Here is a 17,523-nt window from a genome sequence, read left to right on the forward strand (position 1 = left end):
TAATTCATCTGTGAAAGAGGTTGACACAATATTAAATACTTTGATTTATTTAAAAATGGTTAAAAGCTTTTATTTTGTAGCCATACAACGGCTTTTGTTTTGAAGCGTCGTGGCGGACTTATATTTTGAAGGGGTGTGACGGGCGGGGCGCTGAGTGACTTCCGGCTGGCCGAAGACAGCGGCAGCAGCGCTGAGATCAGGGCGGATTCACAGAGTCTGTAGAAACATGGACAGTCAAGGCAGAAAAGTGGTGGTGTGTGACAACGGGACCGGGGTGAGTGTGAGAGCGGACCTCATACGGCTCTGTCCGGTCTGAAGGATGTTATATTTTGCGCTTGTGTGTGTTTAAATGACGGCTTGCAGGGAAAAGATGCAGCGGAACAGGAAGTGAACTGATACTAGCACCTTATTTTACACTGTGATTATCTGTGATTTACACACGACCTAAAATGTGGAAATGACACTGATCAGATGTTCAACAATCATAGATCACGATAGATTATAAATGGTTTTGCATGTGGATGTTTCCAAGGAGCTGTGTATATTTATTGGTGTGATTGACGTTTACAGATATTTTGATTTATATTTTAATGAGGTCGCAGTGTGAGCATGCATTATTGAATAAATGACATGTCTATGCACATTTATATCAATGATGCTTGAGTATCTGTGTCTGTAAAAGCAAAGATATAGATGATCTCTAACTCACTTCCGAGTTTGTAATCTCACATCTGGCCGAGAGAGGAAGTGACATTCGAGACAAACCATAGAAACACATTCCATCATCATTCTCTCTGTCTGATAACAAATGATAATGCTATGATAGTCAAATGATACACAAAGTTACTTCAAATTATATTATGGTGCATATCCTGTATTACAATAGTATTATATGTCGAGAAAAACACCATATTAAATGTCCACAACAACATATTTTTATGGTAATGGTCCAAAAGGCATGATATTACCATAATACATGTTCATAGTGGTAAATGTTCACAAAACACGCCATTACTGTAGTGCATGTCCAAAAGACATGATATTACCATAGTACATACAAAATATAAACATTACCCTGGGACAAAAGGAGAAAAACTCAATAATGTGAGACTTTCTCAGCTGAACTTTAGGTTAGATGTGTTGCATTTTCAATGCATTTACTATGGCATATGTCGTTTTATTATTTGTTAATCTTTTTAACAGGTGAAACACCTAATTTTGTTGTTTGTCATTAAATGCGCACAAATTTTTCTGATAAATGTCTAGAAGCATCTTGATCTTTTGCTTTGTTTCAGATTTTTTTTAATGACTTGCAGTCTTTCTTTCGGTCTGTATTATTATTATTATTATTATTAATATTTTGAATAGGAACCAAATTAAACATTTTAAATTTTTATTTTAGTTGTGTAATTTTTTTTATGGTCTTTTTTATATTTGTTATTTAGCTTTAATTTAGCACTTAGTTTTAATAGTTTCCCCCCTTTTTCCCTTCTGATTGGTGATATTTGTAATGATGTGACTCCCTGTCTGTCTGTCTTTCAGTTTGTGAAGTGCGGATATGCCGGCTCTAATTTCCCGGAGCACATTTTTCCAGCTCTGGTGGGGAGACCGATCATCCGCTCCACTGCCAAAGTGGGAAACATCGAGATCAAGGTAAAGTTTCCTCATTAAACGGCACCCTAAATCTGTCCCTACTCTGACACCATGAAAGGGTATGACTCGGGTATGATGACAAACAGCCTTCTATCTGTGACGTTTTCTACATGCTGAATCGGCCCCAAAAAAACCCTGGCAGTGTCCGACTAGAACCAACAGTGCGGAACACACCAGAAAAACGTCAGGCGACGCTCAAAAACGGCCAGACGGCCTGGTGTGTCCCGGGCTTAAAGGTGTTCACACTTGTAGTTTGGTTCGCTTGGTTCATTTGGTCCGGACCCCAAAAAATGTTTTGTCCGCTTACCTTAGCGTTTACATTGGCATTTTAACACCGAACCTAAAGGCATAGGGATACGTTCACAACCTGATTGGTTCGGCTTTTATTACATATTTTTTGCGACTGAACTTACTGAACATCCAGAACAATGCTGTGTTCTGGGATAAATGCGCTCGCTGTATGTGCGTAGCTACATGACCAGCTGAGAACTCGTGAAGAGCTTATAAATGTGTAAAGGAGTCAAAACAGCGTCAGGAATCCCTCCGTCACACACACACACACACACACACACACACACACACACACACACACACACACACACACACACACACACACACACACACACACACACACACACACAGAGATCTGCTGTGAGGAGACACGGTTCTGACACCTGTTCTGAACTGAGATGCGCAACATCGCATTGCTTGAGCATTCTGTCCTTTTTAGGGTCACATTTTGTGACATCACGTCCTGTTTTTGGTTGGTTTACATGTCTTTAGTCCGTGTTGTATTCGTATTTCAGTCAAACATCACTAGAGTTGGTTTGGAAGCGGACAGAGACTCATCTTTTCAGCGTCTCGCTCCTCTTGTTTAGTGCACCAGGGTTCAGATGGCACTTATTTAAATGAACCGCACTAACAGAGCAATCGCACCAGAGTTCGCTTTAATCCAACCAAACATGCCATGTGTGAACACACACTAAGTGACAATAAAGTAACTCAAGCAGGGGTGTCCAATCCTTCTCCTGGAGGGCCACTCTCCTGCAGAGTTCAGCTCCCACCCCAAATAAACTCCTGAACCAGCTCGTCAAGCTCTTACTAGGCATACTAGAAACTTCCAGGCGCGTGTGTTGAGGTAAGTTAGAGCTGTGTTTAGCTATGTTTCCATCCACCCATTCCATCCATATTTTTATGTATATCGCATAAAAAAACGCCAAATGGAAACGCCGAGATGTGCATAAAAAAAAGTATGCACATTTTTTTTAATCCGAAAACATGCACATAAACTACAATAGAAACACATTTACCAAATAAATTCCTCGGTGCGCATCTAAAAAGACTTTTTAGACTGCGTGATGGGATGGCATAACTGTAAAGTAATTTATTATATACAAAATGTATTATTTACAGTGGCGCTTCTCCTACTGCATCCACTTCAATTTTTCTTAGTGATATGTAGCGCCAGTTTATCATGAATTTAGATTTTGTTCTCTTCAGATCACTGGAAGGAAACGCTGTTTTATTCGCAAATGTTTTCTGTGATTTTTCCAATTTTGTGTATAATTTTAATTCGCAAGTTTGGATGGAAACATGGCTATTGTGAATAGGTATCGTAAGACCTTTTGGAACAGCCTACATGTCAGGTGCACATTTATGATGCTTTTAGATGCTGCCTAACTAGACTTTGAATCAGAGGTTTGGAAATTGACATTCTACAGATTTCAAAGAAACACCATGGTGTTATTTAGTAAGAAACCACTACTTGTGTAACTTCCTGCTAGAGTTGAAGTTCCTGCTGAGTGTTTTACAGTAGGGCTGGAGCCAACATGAGATGTGAGAGGGGCTTTATGGGTTTCTCTGATTGAAAATAATAATAATACTCTTTCAGAGCAAATCCAGAAATATTGAGAGAGTTTCAGGCATATCACCAACGCTTAGTCCTGGTCCTGGACCCTTTTTTAGCAACAAACACATTATGATTTTTGAGATAAGTGACAAGTGATAGTGTTATTTTTACATTTACATTTACATTTATTCATTTAGCTGACGCTTTTATCCAAAGCGACTTACAATTGCTATATATGTCAGAGGTCGCATGACTCTGGAGCAACTAGGGGTTAAGTGTCTTGCTCAGGGACACATTGGTGTCTCACAGTGGATTCGAACCCGGGTCTCTCACACCAAAGGCATGTGTCTTATCACTGGCATAACTGTAAAGTAATTTATTTTTTATTTTTAACACACATTATTTTTTATAATAACATTTATAACATTATAAGTTGATATATGTCTTAGTTCATGTAGGGGAACTTTTTTTTATAAATTTTTTTATGCTTTTTTCTAAAAGTAGTATTCAAATAAACAAGGAAATTCAAATTTCACTATTATGAAAAATCCGGTTCCTACATTCCTTAATTCTCTACCCTCCTCGTTTAATATGAAACATGTATATTCCTGGGCAAATAAGACAGCATGTCATGTAGTTAAGTTGACATTTCATTCATGTAACATTACTTGTATGTTCAGTTTTGTTTTTTCCACTCTGTTTTGTTCCTGTTTGCTTGAGTTCCTAGTTAGTTTCCCTGGCCGTTCATTAGTTTCCACTCACCAGTTTCTGTTCCTTGTGTATTCAAGCCTGGAGTTCTTTCTGTTTATTGTCTATCGATGTTAATGTGGTTGGGTTTGTTTCCCACGATCCTACAATCTCCTGAGTATTGTTTAGATTTAAACACAATGTTATTAACACACACACACACACACACACACACACACACACACACACATATATATATATATATATATAAAACACATTAACAAAAAAAAACTATAAATTATGCTAAAATAACACTGCAATGAATGTCCCGAATATACAGGTTTTAAAAAAAATTATCTTTATGAATTTTGAATATAAGGCATGTTGTGGCTTTTATTTGAAGAGTGAGTGCGATAAGAGCGCTGATCCTGCATCAGTTTACATCAGTTACTCTCCTGTTCTCTCTTTCTGTCCTGTGTTCCTGTAGGATTGTAGACGGATGGTAAGTGTTTGTATGGCTGAGAGTTTGACACTCTCTCAGCAGTTTGATCAAAACTAACGAACAGTTCTTCTCTCACTAATCCCGATGAAATGATCTTGCTTGTATGCGAGCGATGTTTGACATTACCCAGAATGCACTGCTCTGTGCTGAATGACACGAGTGTGCTGTGTCTTAAGAGGATATACAGGGTTCAAATATCATGTTCAAGGCAAATATTAATTTACAACAACAACACCGAGGGCAACCCTGGTTCATTCAACAACTTTCTCTCTAGTTGCAGCTGTTTACTCACTTTTAATGACTGGATTGCAGTGCTTTTAATGGTTTTGCTGTCAGAAGAGTTTCATTAGTCAACTCATGAGTGAATTTCATCAAATACATTGATGGAATGAAATTGCTAGTTTATTTTCCCATCTAACTCTTAATTCATCTTTCAACATGGACGGCTTCCGTTCTGCTCGAAGTGAAAGATAACGTGGCACTGAGCCTACTGACCTTTGACCTCTCCTCTGTGACCTGTAGGACCTAATGGTGGGCGACGAGGCGAGCGAGCTGCGCTCCATGCTGGAGGTGAACTACCCCATGGAGAACGGGATCGTGAGGAACTGGGATGATATGAAGCACCTGTGGGACTACACCTTCGGCCCCGAGAAGCTCAACATCGACTCGCGGAACTGCAAGATCCTGCTCACGGAGCCGCCCATGAACCCCACCAAGAACCGAGAGAAGATCATCGAGGTTTGAGCGGCTGTTTTTGGCATTATTCTATACCTCTGATGGATCTCACTGAGGTTTGTGTTGATGTGATTTATTTGTAACCCTCTTTTCCCTCCCTGTAGGTGATGTTTGAGACCTATCAGTTCTCAGGGGTTTATATCGCCATCCAGGCCGTGCTCACGCTTTACGCTCAAGGTACTGAACCTGCCAATGGGCTTTAACCAGAGGCAAGAACTGGTGATGATTACCAAACGTTTGATTCTTTACAACAACATGCACTGATGAAATGTGCATTATAGAGACAGAAAAAGACAGTAAGTTAGTTAATGGAGCCATTTTTGATTTCATGTTGGTTGTAATGGTTAGAATTAAATATTTAAAAAAAAAGTAAATAAAAATAAAAATAATCAAATAAAAAGTAGTAAATATATAATATAATCTAGAATTATATAATAAATGTTAAATATATAATATATAAATAAGTAATAAATATTAAATGTATATAATATAAAAGTAATACTTATTAAATATAACACGAGTAATAAATATAATAGATACTAAATATGATTTATAAATATATAAATAATTATAAAATAAAGTTATAAATATAATAAATATTAAATACAACATATAAATATAAATAAATAATAAATACAACATATAAATATAAATAAATAATAAATGTAAATAATGTTAAATATATATTATATATATATATATATATATATATAAACCGTAATAAACATAATAAATGCATGAATATATAATAAATAGTAAATATATAAGGTATATAATACTAAAATAATAAAAAATAAAGTTATATATAGTAAATATATTAAATTCAATATATAAATGTAAGTAATTGAATAATAAATCTGTAATATATTTAAAAAATACAATTAAAAGGAAATAAAATAAATGTAATACAAATAAATAAATAAGAAATATATGATATAATATATAAAAATGATAGTTAAATACTATTAAACATAATATAATATATAAAATAAATCTAAAGTAATAAATATAATAGATATTAAATACAATATATAAATATTAAATGTATAATATAATATATAAAAATTATAAATAATATAAAATATATAAAATAACAAATATATAAAGTATAATGAAAAATGAAACTTCAGCACCTGATGTTGATATTAGTGAATGAATGTCCTCTGCAGGTCTGCTGACGGGTGTAGTGGTGGACTCTGGTGACGGTGTCACTCATATCTGTCCAGTGTACGAAGGCTTTTCTCTTCCTCATCTCACTCGCCGTCTGGACATCGCTGGACGAGACATCACGCGCTACCTCATCAAGGTACATCTCTCTCTCTCTCTCTCTCTCTCTCTCTCTCTCTCTCTCTCTCTCTCTCTCTCTCTCTCTCTCTCTCTAATATATATATATATATATATATCAGTCTCACTCAATCCAGTCCAAATATGTTTAGTGTGAATATTACCATGTCAATAAGAAGCCAGACCATGTCAGTCTAGTGTGTATTGTAATCACTGTGTTTGTGTTCTTAACATATATAAAATATAAATAAATGTTTCGCTCATTTTGTTTTTAACAGTTCTGTTTTCAGTTAACTATAGCAACACACTGTAGTCAACTATAAATAGGTGGATTCCACAGAGAAATGTCCAGACTGAATGTAACGCTCTCGGTGTGTCTCCAGCTGCTGTTGTTGAGGGGTTATGCCTTCAACCACTCCGCGGACTTCGAGACGGTGAGGATGATGAAGGAGAAGCTGTGTTACGTGGGCTATAACATAGAGCAGGAGCAGAAGCTTGCGCTGGAGACCACCGTGCTGGTGGAGTCTTACACGGTACATATGAATACATACGCTCTGTACCATAATCTAGTGAGCATTTTAAGATATAATAACTCATCTCACTGGTAGACTGGAACAGTAATGCCGGCTTCTGAGATGCCTTGTTTTGGCAGTAGTTGCCACTAGAGGGCAGCAGCAGCGTGTCGAGTGAACTCTCGTCACCAGTGTCTTCTCTCTGTGTTTGCAGCTGCCGGACGGGAGGCTGATTAAAGTGGGCGGCGAGCGTTTCGAGGCTCCTGAAGCTCTGTTCCAGCCTCACCTCATTAACGTGGAGGGAGTGGGTGTAGCCGAACTGCTCTTCAACACCATCCAGGCAGCCGACATCGACACCAGGTCTCTTCAGATACACAGATTTCACACTCAGTATTCCTTATAGTGTAGCGTATGATATAACGTAATATATATTACATGTTATGTCTTTATCTTTATCTGTGTCTGTTATCATGTAATATATTAAAAAGAAGAAAACAACTTAATTTTTTTAATAGGCTAACGTTTAATGTAGTACACATAAAATATATAATTAGTGTATAATTGTATAGTTATAATAATATTTAATAATGTTAATAATATTTTATAATTGTCATTTGTTAGTATATATTAATATATTTTTTATTACATTTGTCTTTATCTGTTACAATGTATTATATATTAAATAATCTAATGTATGTGTTACATATATTTGTTCAAATATTATCTTTTTTTTATTTTTATCGTAGGCTACGTTTTACCAACACATGTAATATCTTTTTTTATTTTTTATGATAATACATTTTTTGTATAAGTTTTAAAATATGTAATTATATAATATACTTTTTTATAATTGTAATAATTAATAATGTTAATAATAATTTTAATAATGTCATTGTTAGGTCATTATTATTATCATTTTTATTTTTATATCTTTATCTGTTACAATGTATTATATATTTATGTAGGATATAATATAGCATTTTATATATTACATATTATATATTTATCTTTTATATGTATATTGTCAAATATTATTTTATATTAATACTTTTTTTTTAATCTCAGGCTACGTTTTACCAACACATCATGTAATATCTTTACAATAAAATAGATAATAAATTGATTTTTTTAATATATATTTTAAATACGTTTTAAAATACTAAACAAAATGTATAATTATATAATATAAGTTTTTAATAATTGTAATAATATCGAATAATTTTATTAATATTTTTATCATTATAATATTATCGTTATTATATATATTTTTTGTGTACATGTGTATACACACTCATATTTGACTCTGTCTTTATTCCAGGGCTGAGTTTTACAAACACATTGTTTTGTCGGGCGGTTCTACGATGTATCCTGGTCTGCCGTCCCGTCTGGAGCGTGAGCTCAAGCAGCTTTACCTCGAGAGAGTGCTGAAGGGAGACGTCGACAAGCTTTCGGTACCAAAAACACCTCAACAACAACAACAACAACAACTTCTAATACAGACTTGCTCTAGAATACAGGCATCCTAAAAACCTAATTTGGCCACAAGCTTCTCACGAGCAATTTCTTCAGAAGTATTTGAGATTATCAATGGACTATGATGTCAGAAATTAACTTATTTAACTAACTTTAAAAAACTAAACTCCCTCTGAATTTGGGACATTTTTACTTTTTTCCTCTAACCATGAGAAAGTAAATGCAGATGCACTAAACCGATAACAATAAAGTATAATCGCATGTCAAATATTAGCCATTTTGAAATGGATGAATCACTACCGGAGCATTTTTGCCTCTGTATCATAAATATCTAGAGCAATTTTTACAATTTCTAACCCTTTTGGGTTTTATTAGTAATGATTTCGCACATATACAGCATTGCTATTTTACTGAATCTGTCTTCTATTCTCTTTCTGTAGAAGTTTAAGATCCGCATCGAGGATCCTCCACGCCGTAAACACATGGTGTTTTTAGGAGGAGCGGTGCTGGCTGACATCATGAAGGACAAAGACAACTTCTGGTTGACCAGAGAGGAGTACCAGGAGAAGGGCATGCGTGTTCTGGAGAAGCTAGGCGTCACCGTTAGATAAATCGCACACACACACGCACACACACACACACACACACACACACACACACACACTTGCACTCACACTCCCAGTCACAGGGTGGCATTTTGGCAGCGTAAACACCGAGGTTTCCGGCAGTTTTTTACGGACATACTTGAGAACAACGATCAAATACTTGAACTTCCTTTTGCAATCCAAAAACGCGCTTAATGTTTGTACGACATTCCAAATGTAAAGGTTCGTATCACTGCTGCACAACACGAGCAGAATGAAATGTTTATTTTGCTCACGAAACCAGCCGTTTATGCTCCCAAAATGAATCCTCTAATCTAATGCATCCACCATATCATGACCTTCTGTTTGTTTTGAGTCCTGCCTGTCTCATGAATTCACATCGCCCCTAATGAAAAGGAATATCGCTCTAAAAAGAGTAAGAAACAGGAGGATGTTGTGTATGTAAACGGACAAAACAATAAAAAGATGTATTTTTAAAAAGAAAAAAAGTTTTGTAATGAGGATTACAAAAATCTCGCTGCAGCCAATTTGCTAATAAAAATGATAAAGAATATAAGAATTGTGGCCGATGGTATCAAACACATAGACGTTCAAACGAAGGCAGATTGCTTTTGCTGAAACGCCTACTTTCTATCTTACTATCTCTGTCTTTAATCTGTGTTTGTGCACTTCATTATTGGATGTGCACTTCACCTGATGCCCTGAAAATAGCTAGAGAAAACTTCTCCAAATAACATTTAAAAGAACATTTGAAGAGAGAGAGTTCTTTTGTCAAATATCATTGCTTAGGACGCTTTAAACGCAGCGTCAGTCTGCCTTATTTTAGTAATGAAAATCTGCATTTGGAAATCTTTAAATATAGACTCTCTTTTCATGTCATTCCACCTGCGGTTCCAGGATCAGTTATTCCTTTCAGTCTAAAGGACCTTCATAAACAATAGTATCAATATCAGACTCCATTTGAAAGGGAAGTGATAATGTTCTGCCGCATGTTTAGCGTACAGTTAGAGTTGCAATCTAGAACCTCATTTCTGCATTTGGCTGGGTGAATCTCATGAAACATGTCTGTTTCAGGGTCACATTTCTCTCCAAAATCAACTGAAAGAAATAAGAAGTTATAGTTCCCGTAAAGGAATTTTGTGCATTGTGCCATTATTTTCATATCCCTCCTGACCCCAAATTCTCATTATTGTAATGCTAAAAAGAAAATATCATTACCATAATGCAAAAAAATCTAAATTTGTATTACTATAATGCAAAAAACGAAAAAAATGTATTACCGTAATGCAAAAAACGAAAAATTTTCATTACTGTAATGCAAAAAATGTATTGTCATTACCGTAATGCAATTTTTTTGTAGCATAAAATGTGGTTGGTTTTTGTTGTACTGCCTTTTATGCTGATCTAAATTTTAAAATAATTGTATTACGCTATTTGTACTCATTACCGTAATGCTAAAAAGAAAACATCATTACCATAATGCAAAAAAATCTACATTTTCATTACCGTAATGCAATTTTGTTTGTAGCATAAAATGTTATTGGTTTGGTTGTATTGTCTTTTATGCTGATCTAAATGTAAAAATAATTGTTTTATGCTATTTGAACTGTAATACAGTAAAAATTACTGTAATGAGGATATAATAAGAATCACCATCTTGTAGAATAATGGGAATTACAAAACATCTGGAAGTAAAATGTTCGTGTACATTATGTTAATGAGTTTGGGAGGTGAATGTGTGTAATTGTCAAGAAAATAATGTCACAATGCCCCCTGGGAGTGAAGTGAGATTCACACGAATTGGCCGTAAAACTAAAACGTTTAGTGGCAGCTCATGCATGTTTCCCACATGTGCATAACCTTGTGTCGCATATTCTATTGCAATAACCCTGCGTCCTTTTCATCAACTCATTTATTTAGTGTTCTAACGAGTCTCAATCGTGTTTCGCTCCCCGGAGGAACCTCACGATTGTTCACGTTCTCTACTTTTTTTCTTATCGTTATGTGTTTTTTGCGTTCATGTTTTGCGTTCTTCACTGCATCTAATAGTCTGGGAACGAAGGGTCTCGCTGACGCCCGATGGGTGTTTATGGGTCAGACGCTTCATTCCCAGACCGAAGGCAGCCATGATGTAACGGTTTACTGCCTATTTGTAATATGAACAACATAATGATGATGGTATTGGTAATGATAATAATTTTTAGTGTTTGTACTCGTGACAGCTGTTTGGAAGCTGGATCAGTGATGTTTCTGTGTTTGGCTTCGGGGTTTGAACACATTCAGACTCTCTTCACATGGAATAAACTATGTGACGACTCCTTTGATTTCATTCACACGCATTCTTCAAGTGCCAAGTCTGGGTATTGTAGTCATTTTGTTTGTTTTTGTTTGTTTTCTGCTCTTTTGTTTTTGTTTTGTTTGTAGCGTACTGCCTGACCACTGATTTGAATAAAGAAAATTGATTAATAACTCAAAGTGAGTCTTTTAAACCGACTGAAACCAGCGCTGTTTTGTGTGTGTGTGTGTGTGTGTGTGTGTGTGTGAGAGAGAGAGAAAGAGAGACAGTCAGTTTTCTTCATATGTGGCTTGTAACTATGGAAGCGCACAAGGAATGGCTGGTTGCCATGTAGATGTGCTGTACACAAGCAGTGTCTTTTCTCTCAGTTCATCTATTAAAGTGGTGATTTACAGTACCAGTCTTAGACACACATGCTCATCATTTATTCATGCTTTTATCCATATTTTAGGTTATAAAATGTGTAGGCAAAATTCCATTCTGTGTTTATATACACAAACACATTTTATATATATATATATATATATATATATATATATAATATAGCGCTGTCAAATCGATGAACCCCTTAAACCGTTACAAGGTCTCTGTATGGATCATACTGGCTGTTGTCAGACTGCTTATGCATGCAAAAATCTCACTGGATTATTACAATTAATGGTAAAAGGAATGTTTGGAAATGTAAACTGATATTTCCTACTGACGCACTACAACAAAAGATATAAATAACTGGATTAAAACCATTTTTTGTCGAAAATACTAACGTGCCTAAGACTTTTGCACAGTACTATATATATATATATATATATATATATATACTCACACACTTTCATTATGTTATAATAACTTTTAACTGGACAACTCTCTGGAATACTTGATTCTAATTGGTCAGTCACCATATTCTGAGGTTAAATATTTTTATAAATATTGTGTAATTGGCTGTCCCCGACAATAGAAGTCTCTCTCTTCTCACAAAATACTTTATGCAAAAAAAAAACAGCAACTAAATATTGAATATCCGTTTGTTTGTTTTATCTGGTAAGTAACCATGTAATAATTTTGATTATGTGTAGTCAGCCGGTCAATATCACTTCTTGCAATAATGCCAGGTTGAACCGTACATTATCCCTAAATATTTAAAACATATGTACGCATGCATATGTGCTTTTCTTTTTCAGCCTCTCTCTGTCTCTTGGGTCTGGGCTGGATGAATATTCAATCACGGCTTTAGTAGGAATTATTTTTTGCTTGCAACTTTAGTTTGTGGACAATACAAAGTGTTTTTCCTTGACATTTCTCAAGAAGGCGTCAGGTTTTTGGAGGTCTGAGTGATACAGTCATCTTGCACAGTGATACAGAGCTGTATGAGTGTGTGTGTGTGTGTAGGAGGGGGTGATTGTGTTCACATTTGTTTCCGATTTTATTCATGTAAACAAGGGGGGCTGTCAGACTCAGTGGGGCCTGTTTAAATTAAGGCCAGGCTGCTCTGCACACAGCGGCTCACTCGCTGTACATTACGTTTGTTTGTACTGAGAGACTACAGACAGATTTGCATAAATGACACAGAAATGCAAGTTTGGTCCCATTTGGAAGTTTACCCAGAAACACTTTGTCACATGTCGTTCCAAACCCACTTTTTGGCGCTAAAAAAGTATCGTAAAAGTCCATATGGCTTGTGAACTTTATCCCATGTCTTCTTAAGTCAAACAATATCTTTGCTTAAACAATAAATAAATAAATGTCCCCCATTTGAAGATGCATTGAACAAGATTTGATGTTGATTGCAAGCGTCATTGTGGTCACATGTCTTATCAGTGATTTAGATGCCATGCAAGTGTAAATGTGGTTTTGTGCTGTCCTATTTAGAGCTTGACAATACTTTTTTTTTTTTTTTTTTTTTTTGCATGAACTATCTCTTTAAGATAAGGTTCATTGTGGTTTGTGCCATTAGTCATTTTTCTGCTTAATGACAAGTAACATGGTACAGACTACAGAAAACAGTGTTATCCACATAATATATATCCCACAATTCCACTCCGCACTGTACACATGACTGAACTGGCCTGTGGGGAAGAGAATAGTTATTCTGTTCAGTTGAACACCGCATGCACATCCAGCACACAACAAGCCGATTCATTGGTGTATGAAATGAACCACAGACATGTTTACTATCAATATCATTATGCAACCGGACCGTGAGGGCAAATCTGGTGTAAATGCTCCTTTCTAGTAGTTTTCAAAGGGTTATTTGCTGGAACAGTCAGCACTAGGGCATGCTGGGATTGAGTTTGGAGGACAATTAGGTTATAATGCAGCATTCAAATATATTTCTCTCTTACATGCATATAAGGAGAAAGAATCAGCATGAAAGCATTTGCAAACTCGTTTTATTTCCATAATATGATGTTTTATGTTAAACAGACTATTCAACAGGGGGAACAAATGCTGTGTGGGACTGATTTTATCTATCGACAATTGATTGGATAATGGGGAAAATAATTCATAACCTACCTGAATGGACAGAGATGCAGATTACCTAATAGCTATTTTGCCACTGGTTAACTTTAATGACATAAAAAGTCCGAATTCTGAGATAAAAGGTCATAATCATGTCATTATATTTGACTTTTATGACACAATAATTTCGACTTTCTATATCATAATGACTCATGAGAAGGCCTATAATTTGTACTTTTTATTTAATAATTATGACTTAACATTTTTTGATAGATTTTTTAAATAACCTAAAAAATTACTTATAGGCCTACAGAACATTCCCTAATGGTTATTTGTTGGTTATTATTTTGCAACCATACAATAATGTTCCCAGAACGTTGCCGGGTGGTTATTCTTAAATTATACTGAACGTTCCCTAATGGTTATTGTTAGGTTATTATTTAATAACCATGTAAAATAACCTTCCAATTAAAGCGTTGCAGATGTTTTTGTGTAATGACCTATTCAGAGATCTGAAATTATAGTTTAATATGTTAGGGTAACAATAGAAAAACAATAGAATAACGTTAGGGGATAGTCAGAAAAATGTTAGGGGAACGTTAGAATAACATAAGAATAACGGTATGGGTTTGAATAATGTTAGAATAATGTTGATAATGTTAGGGGAACGTTAGAATAATGTTGATAATGTTAGGGGAACGTTAGAATAATGTTGAAAATGTTAGGGGAACGTTAGAATAACATAAGAATAACGGTATGGGTTTGAATAATGTTAGAATTATGTTGATAATGTTAGGGGAACGTTAGAATAATGTTGATAATGTTAGGGGAACGTTAGAATAATGTTGATAATGTTAGGGGAACGTTAGAATAACATAAGAATAACGGTATGGGTTTGAATAATGTTAAAATAATGTTAGGGTAATGTTAGAATAACGTTAGAGGAGCTTTTGAATAATGTTAGGGGAACAAAAAACATTAGAATAACGTTAGAATAACATTAGGGGAGCTTTTGAATAATGTTAGGGGAATGTTAGAATAACGTTGGGGAGCTTTTCAATAACGCATGAATAATTTTAGGGGAACGTTTGAATAATGTAAGAATAATGTTAGGGGAACAAAAAACGTTAGAATAACGTTGGGGAGCTTTTGAATAACGCATGAATAATGTTAGGGGAACTTTTGAATAATGTAAGAATAACGTTAGAGGAACGTAAACAAAACGTTAGGGGAATGTTAGAATAACGTTAGGGGAACATTTGAATAACGTAAGACTAACGTTCTACAAACCAAAAACTAACGTTCTATTTCCATTAAACCAAATACAAACCTTAAAAAAAGAATGTTCTGGGAACTAAACATTGTTTGCTGGGTGGTTTAGTTAGTTTGTCCACTGCGGTTCCTTTCACACAGCATGAGTTCGTCGAAAATGCCGTTTTGAGGCCAGAAAATGTACCGGTCTGAGTTTGGTTATAAAATGCGGTTGTGACTCTCGTAAGTAAAAACGAATCGTGCGTTAACTTAACTGAATTAAGAGTGTAAAGGCAACGTGTTTTTACGCTTCCTCCAAGTTGCTCAGATCCGGGTCTGTTTCCCATCATGCTGTCTGCTCATAAGAAACTGCTCCCATGGCTCTATTGAGACAACTTTTACAGTGTCTCTCTTAATACTTTAGTCTCAAAGATCCAGACGCTACCAAAAAACTCCAGACTTGGACTCTTAAAATGCACTTTAACCGGATTTGAAGCGCTGCATTGCTCCACAGGGACTTGTACGGCCCAAAAGGCTCCAGTTGACCTCGGACTATTGCAGTAAATTCATTACCATGACCTCTCCGGCCCTGTGGACAGGTTGCCAGATAACTGCTGCTAAAAGTAAACAAACAAGGGTGTACACGGGGAAAGAGACAATGCTGGCCCGGCCCTCTCTTTTCCTGCAAACACACACACACACACACACACACACACACACACACACACACACACACACACACACACACACAAACACACACACGGCTCCTTCCGAGGTCCCTGTTCAGTGTGGGAAGACTCCTCTGGAGAACGCCTCCCCGAACATCTCTATTTCCTCCCTCTTCCTTGTTCTTTTGTATAAAGCTACAAATGTTGATATCAATGTGCATTTAATCTTTGTTGACCTTCATCATTCTCACACACTTCAAACTCTTTAGTTATGTGTCACGCACAATAACATCCTGGTGTGTGTGATCTGTTTGTTCCGAACTGGGAGGAAGCTGTGTTGCACAAACACTACTTCTCAAATGCGTGTGATGGCACGACAGGGTCCCGAACGAGACGGGGAGCGTCATTACGGCGCCTCCTGCAGTCTGGGAGCAGGGATGGGTCACGGGGCTTTCAGGAAGATGGGCCATTCTGGCAGTAATGCATATATAAATGAGCACGTTTTAAGGTTAATTATGCCTGCTGAACGGCAAACGATTAACATCAACGCTCCAAACAGCAACGAGTACCCAGACAGCAACATAGTGTCGGCCCAGGGTCCTCATTTATAACCGTAGTGTCGCACGAAACTGGCCCTGAAAGAGGCGTTCACCAATTCCTACGCATAAGTTGTGATTTATAAAAAAAACTTGACGGGAGAATTTGCGCACATGCACGCAAACTCCGACCCATGCGTACGAACATTTTGGAGACGGAGCAGTTTGGCGACACCGATGGTGAGCTGAGGGACTGACCGCGGATGAAGGGAAACTTCATTATGAGTCCTAATCATAAATACAGTGTATATTCACAATAACAGTAAAAAAAAAAAAAAGCCATTTCATTAATGGAGTTAAGCACTTAAATTACATGAAATCATTACCGAGAAGTTACAAAAAAATTATGTTCTAATAAATAGAAATATTTGTTGTGGATGCGATGCTTTTGAACACTTTTCCTGTGGCATGCTGTGTTTTAATGTTTTGACTATTACAGTGAGAATTGCTTGGCGTATGATAATAGCAGAACTCATGGTCTGAGAAAATATTTTCGGTCAAATAATGATCAATAATGCACAATAAGGCCTATTTGTTTCCATTTAAAATATAAAGCAATTAAAAATACTATTTGACCAGTGGAAAAAATCGAGAAAAACTTTCTCTGAAATGTATTTTATACTATTTGGTTTGTTTATTCAAAAACAAGGCAAGGATAGGCTACTAAATGACTTTTAGCAATGTAATGTGACGGCACATCCGTATTTCATATTTTCCTAATGTCTTGTAGCCTACCGTTAAACATGGTATCACGTGGATAATATGCATATGCAAATGATATGCAGATGAGGATATCCATAGTAAAATTAGGCGTTGTAAGCTCCATATATGGTTATTTCGGGGAGGAGACGCATGTGCGCACAATCTTCCGCTGACTGGGATTTATAAAGGGAATTTTGCACAGGTTCTGGCATACGCATGGTTTTATAAGTCTGAATATTTTTTGCCATACGCC

At 36.0% G+C, this 17,523-nt stretch overlaps 1 protein-coding gene across 1 annotated transcript; it reads left to right on the forward strand.

Annotated features, from left to right (window-relative positions):
• Nucleotides 1-116: 116 nt before the first annotated feature.
• On the forward strand, nucleotides 117-11,769 carry actr2a (actin related protein 2a). Its single transcript, XM_082164242.1, has 9 exons — nucleotides 117-274; nucleotides 1,543-1,653; nucleotides 5,214-5,429; nucleotides 5,531-5,603; nucleotides 6,596-6,732; nucleotides 7,094-7,243; nucleotides 7,437-7,582; nucleotides 8,541-8,673; nucleotides 9,136-11,769. The coding sequence occupies exons 1-9, from the start codon at nucleotides 227-229 to the stop codon at nucleotides 9,304-9,306; spliced, it is 1,185 nt and encodes a 394-aa protein (XP_082020368.1). The 5' UTR covers nucleotides 117-226; the 3' UTR covers nucleotides 9,307-11,769.
• Nucleotides 11,770-17,523: the final 5,754 nt, after the last annotated feature.

The sequence above is a fragment of the Leuciscus leuciscus genome (assembly GCF_965113295.1).
Source record: "Leuciscus leuciscus genome assembly, chromosome: 3".
NCBI lineage: Eukaryota > Metazoa > Chordata > Actinopteri > Cypriniformes > Leuciscidae > Leuciscus > Leuciscus leuciscus.

What these genes read in the sequence shown, in the direction of transcription:
- actr2a (XM_082164242.1), top strand. Translation starts at nt 227, where the DNA reads ATGGACAGTCAAGGCAGAAAAGTGGTGGTGTGTGACAACGGGACCGGG. An exon ending in TGTGTGACAACGGGACCGGG is followed by an intron (nt 275 to 1,542) that starts GTGAGTGTGAGA and finishes TCTGTCTTTCAG; the next exon opens with TTTGTGAAGTGCGGATATGC. An exon ending in TCACGCGCTACCTCATCAAG is followed by an intron (nt 6,733 to 7,093) that starts GTACATCTCTCT and finishes GTGTGTCTCCAG; the next exon opens with CTGCTGTTGTTGAGGGGTTA.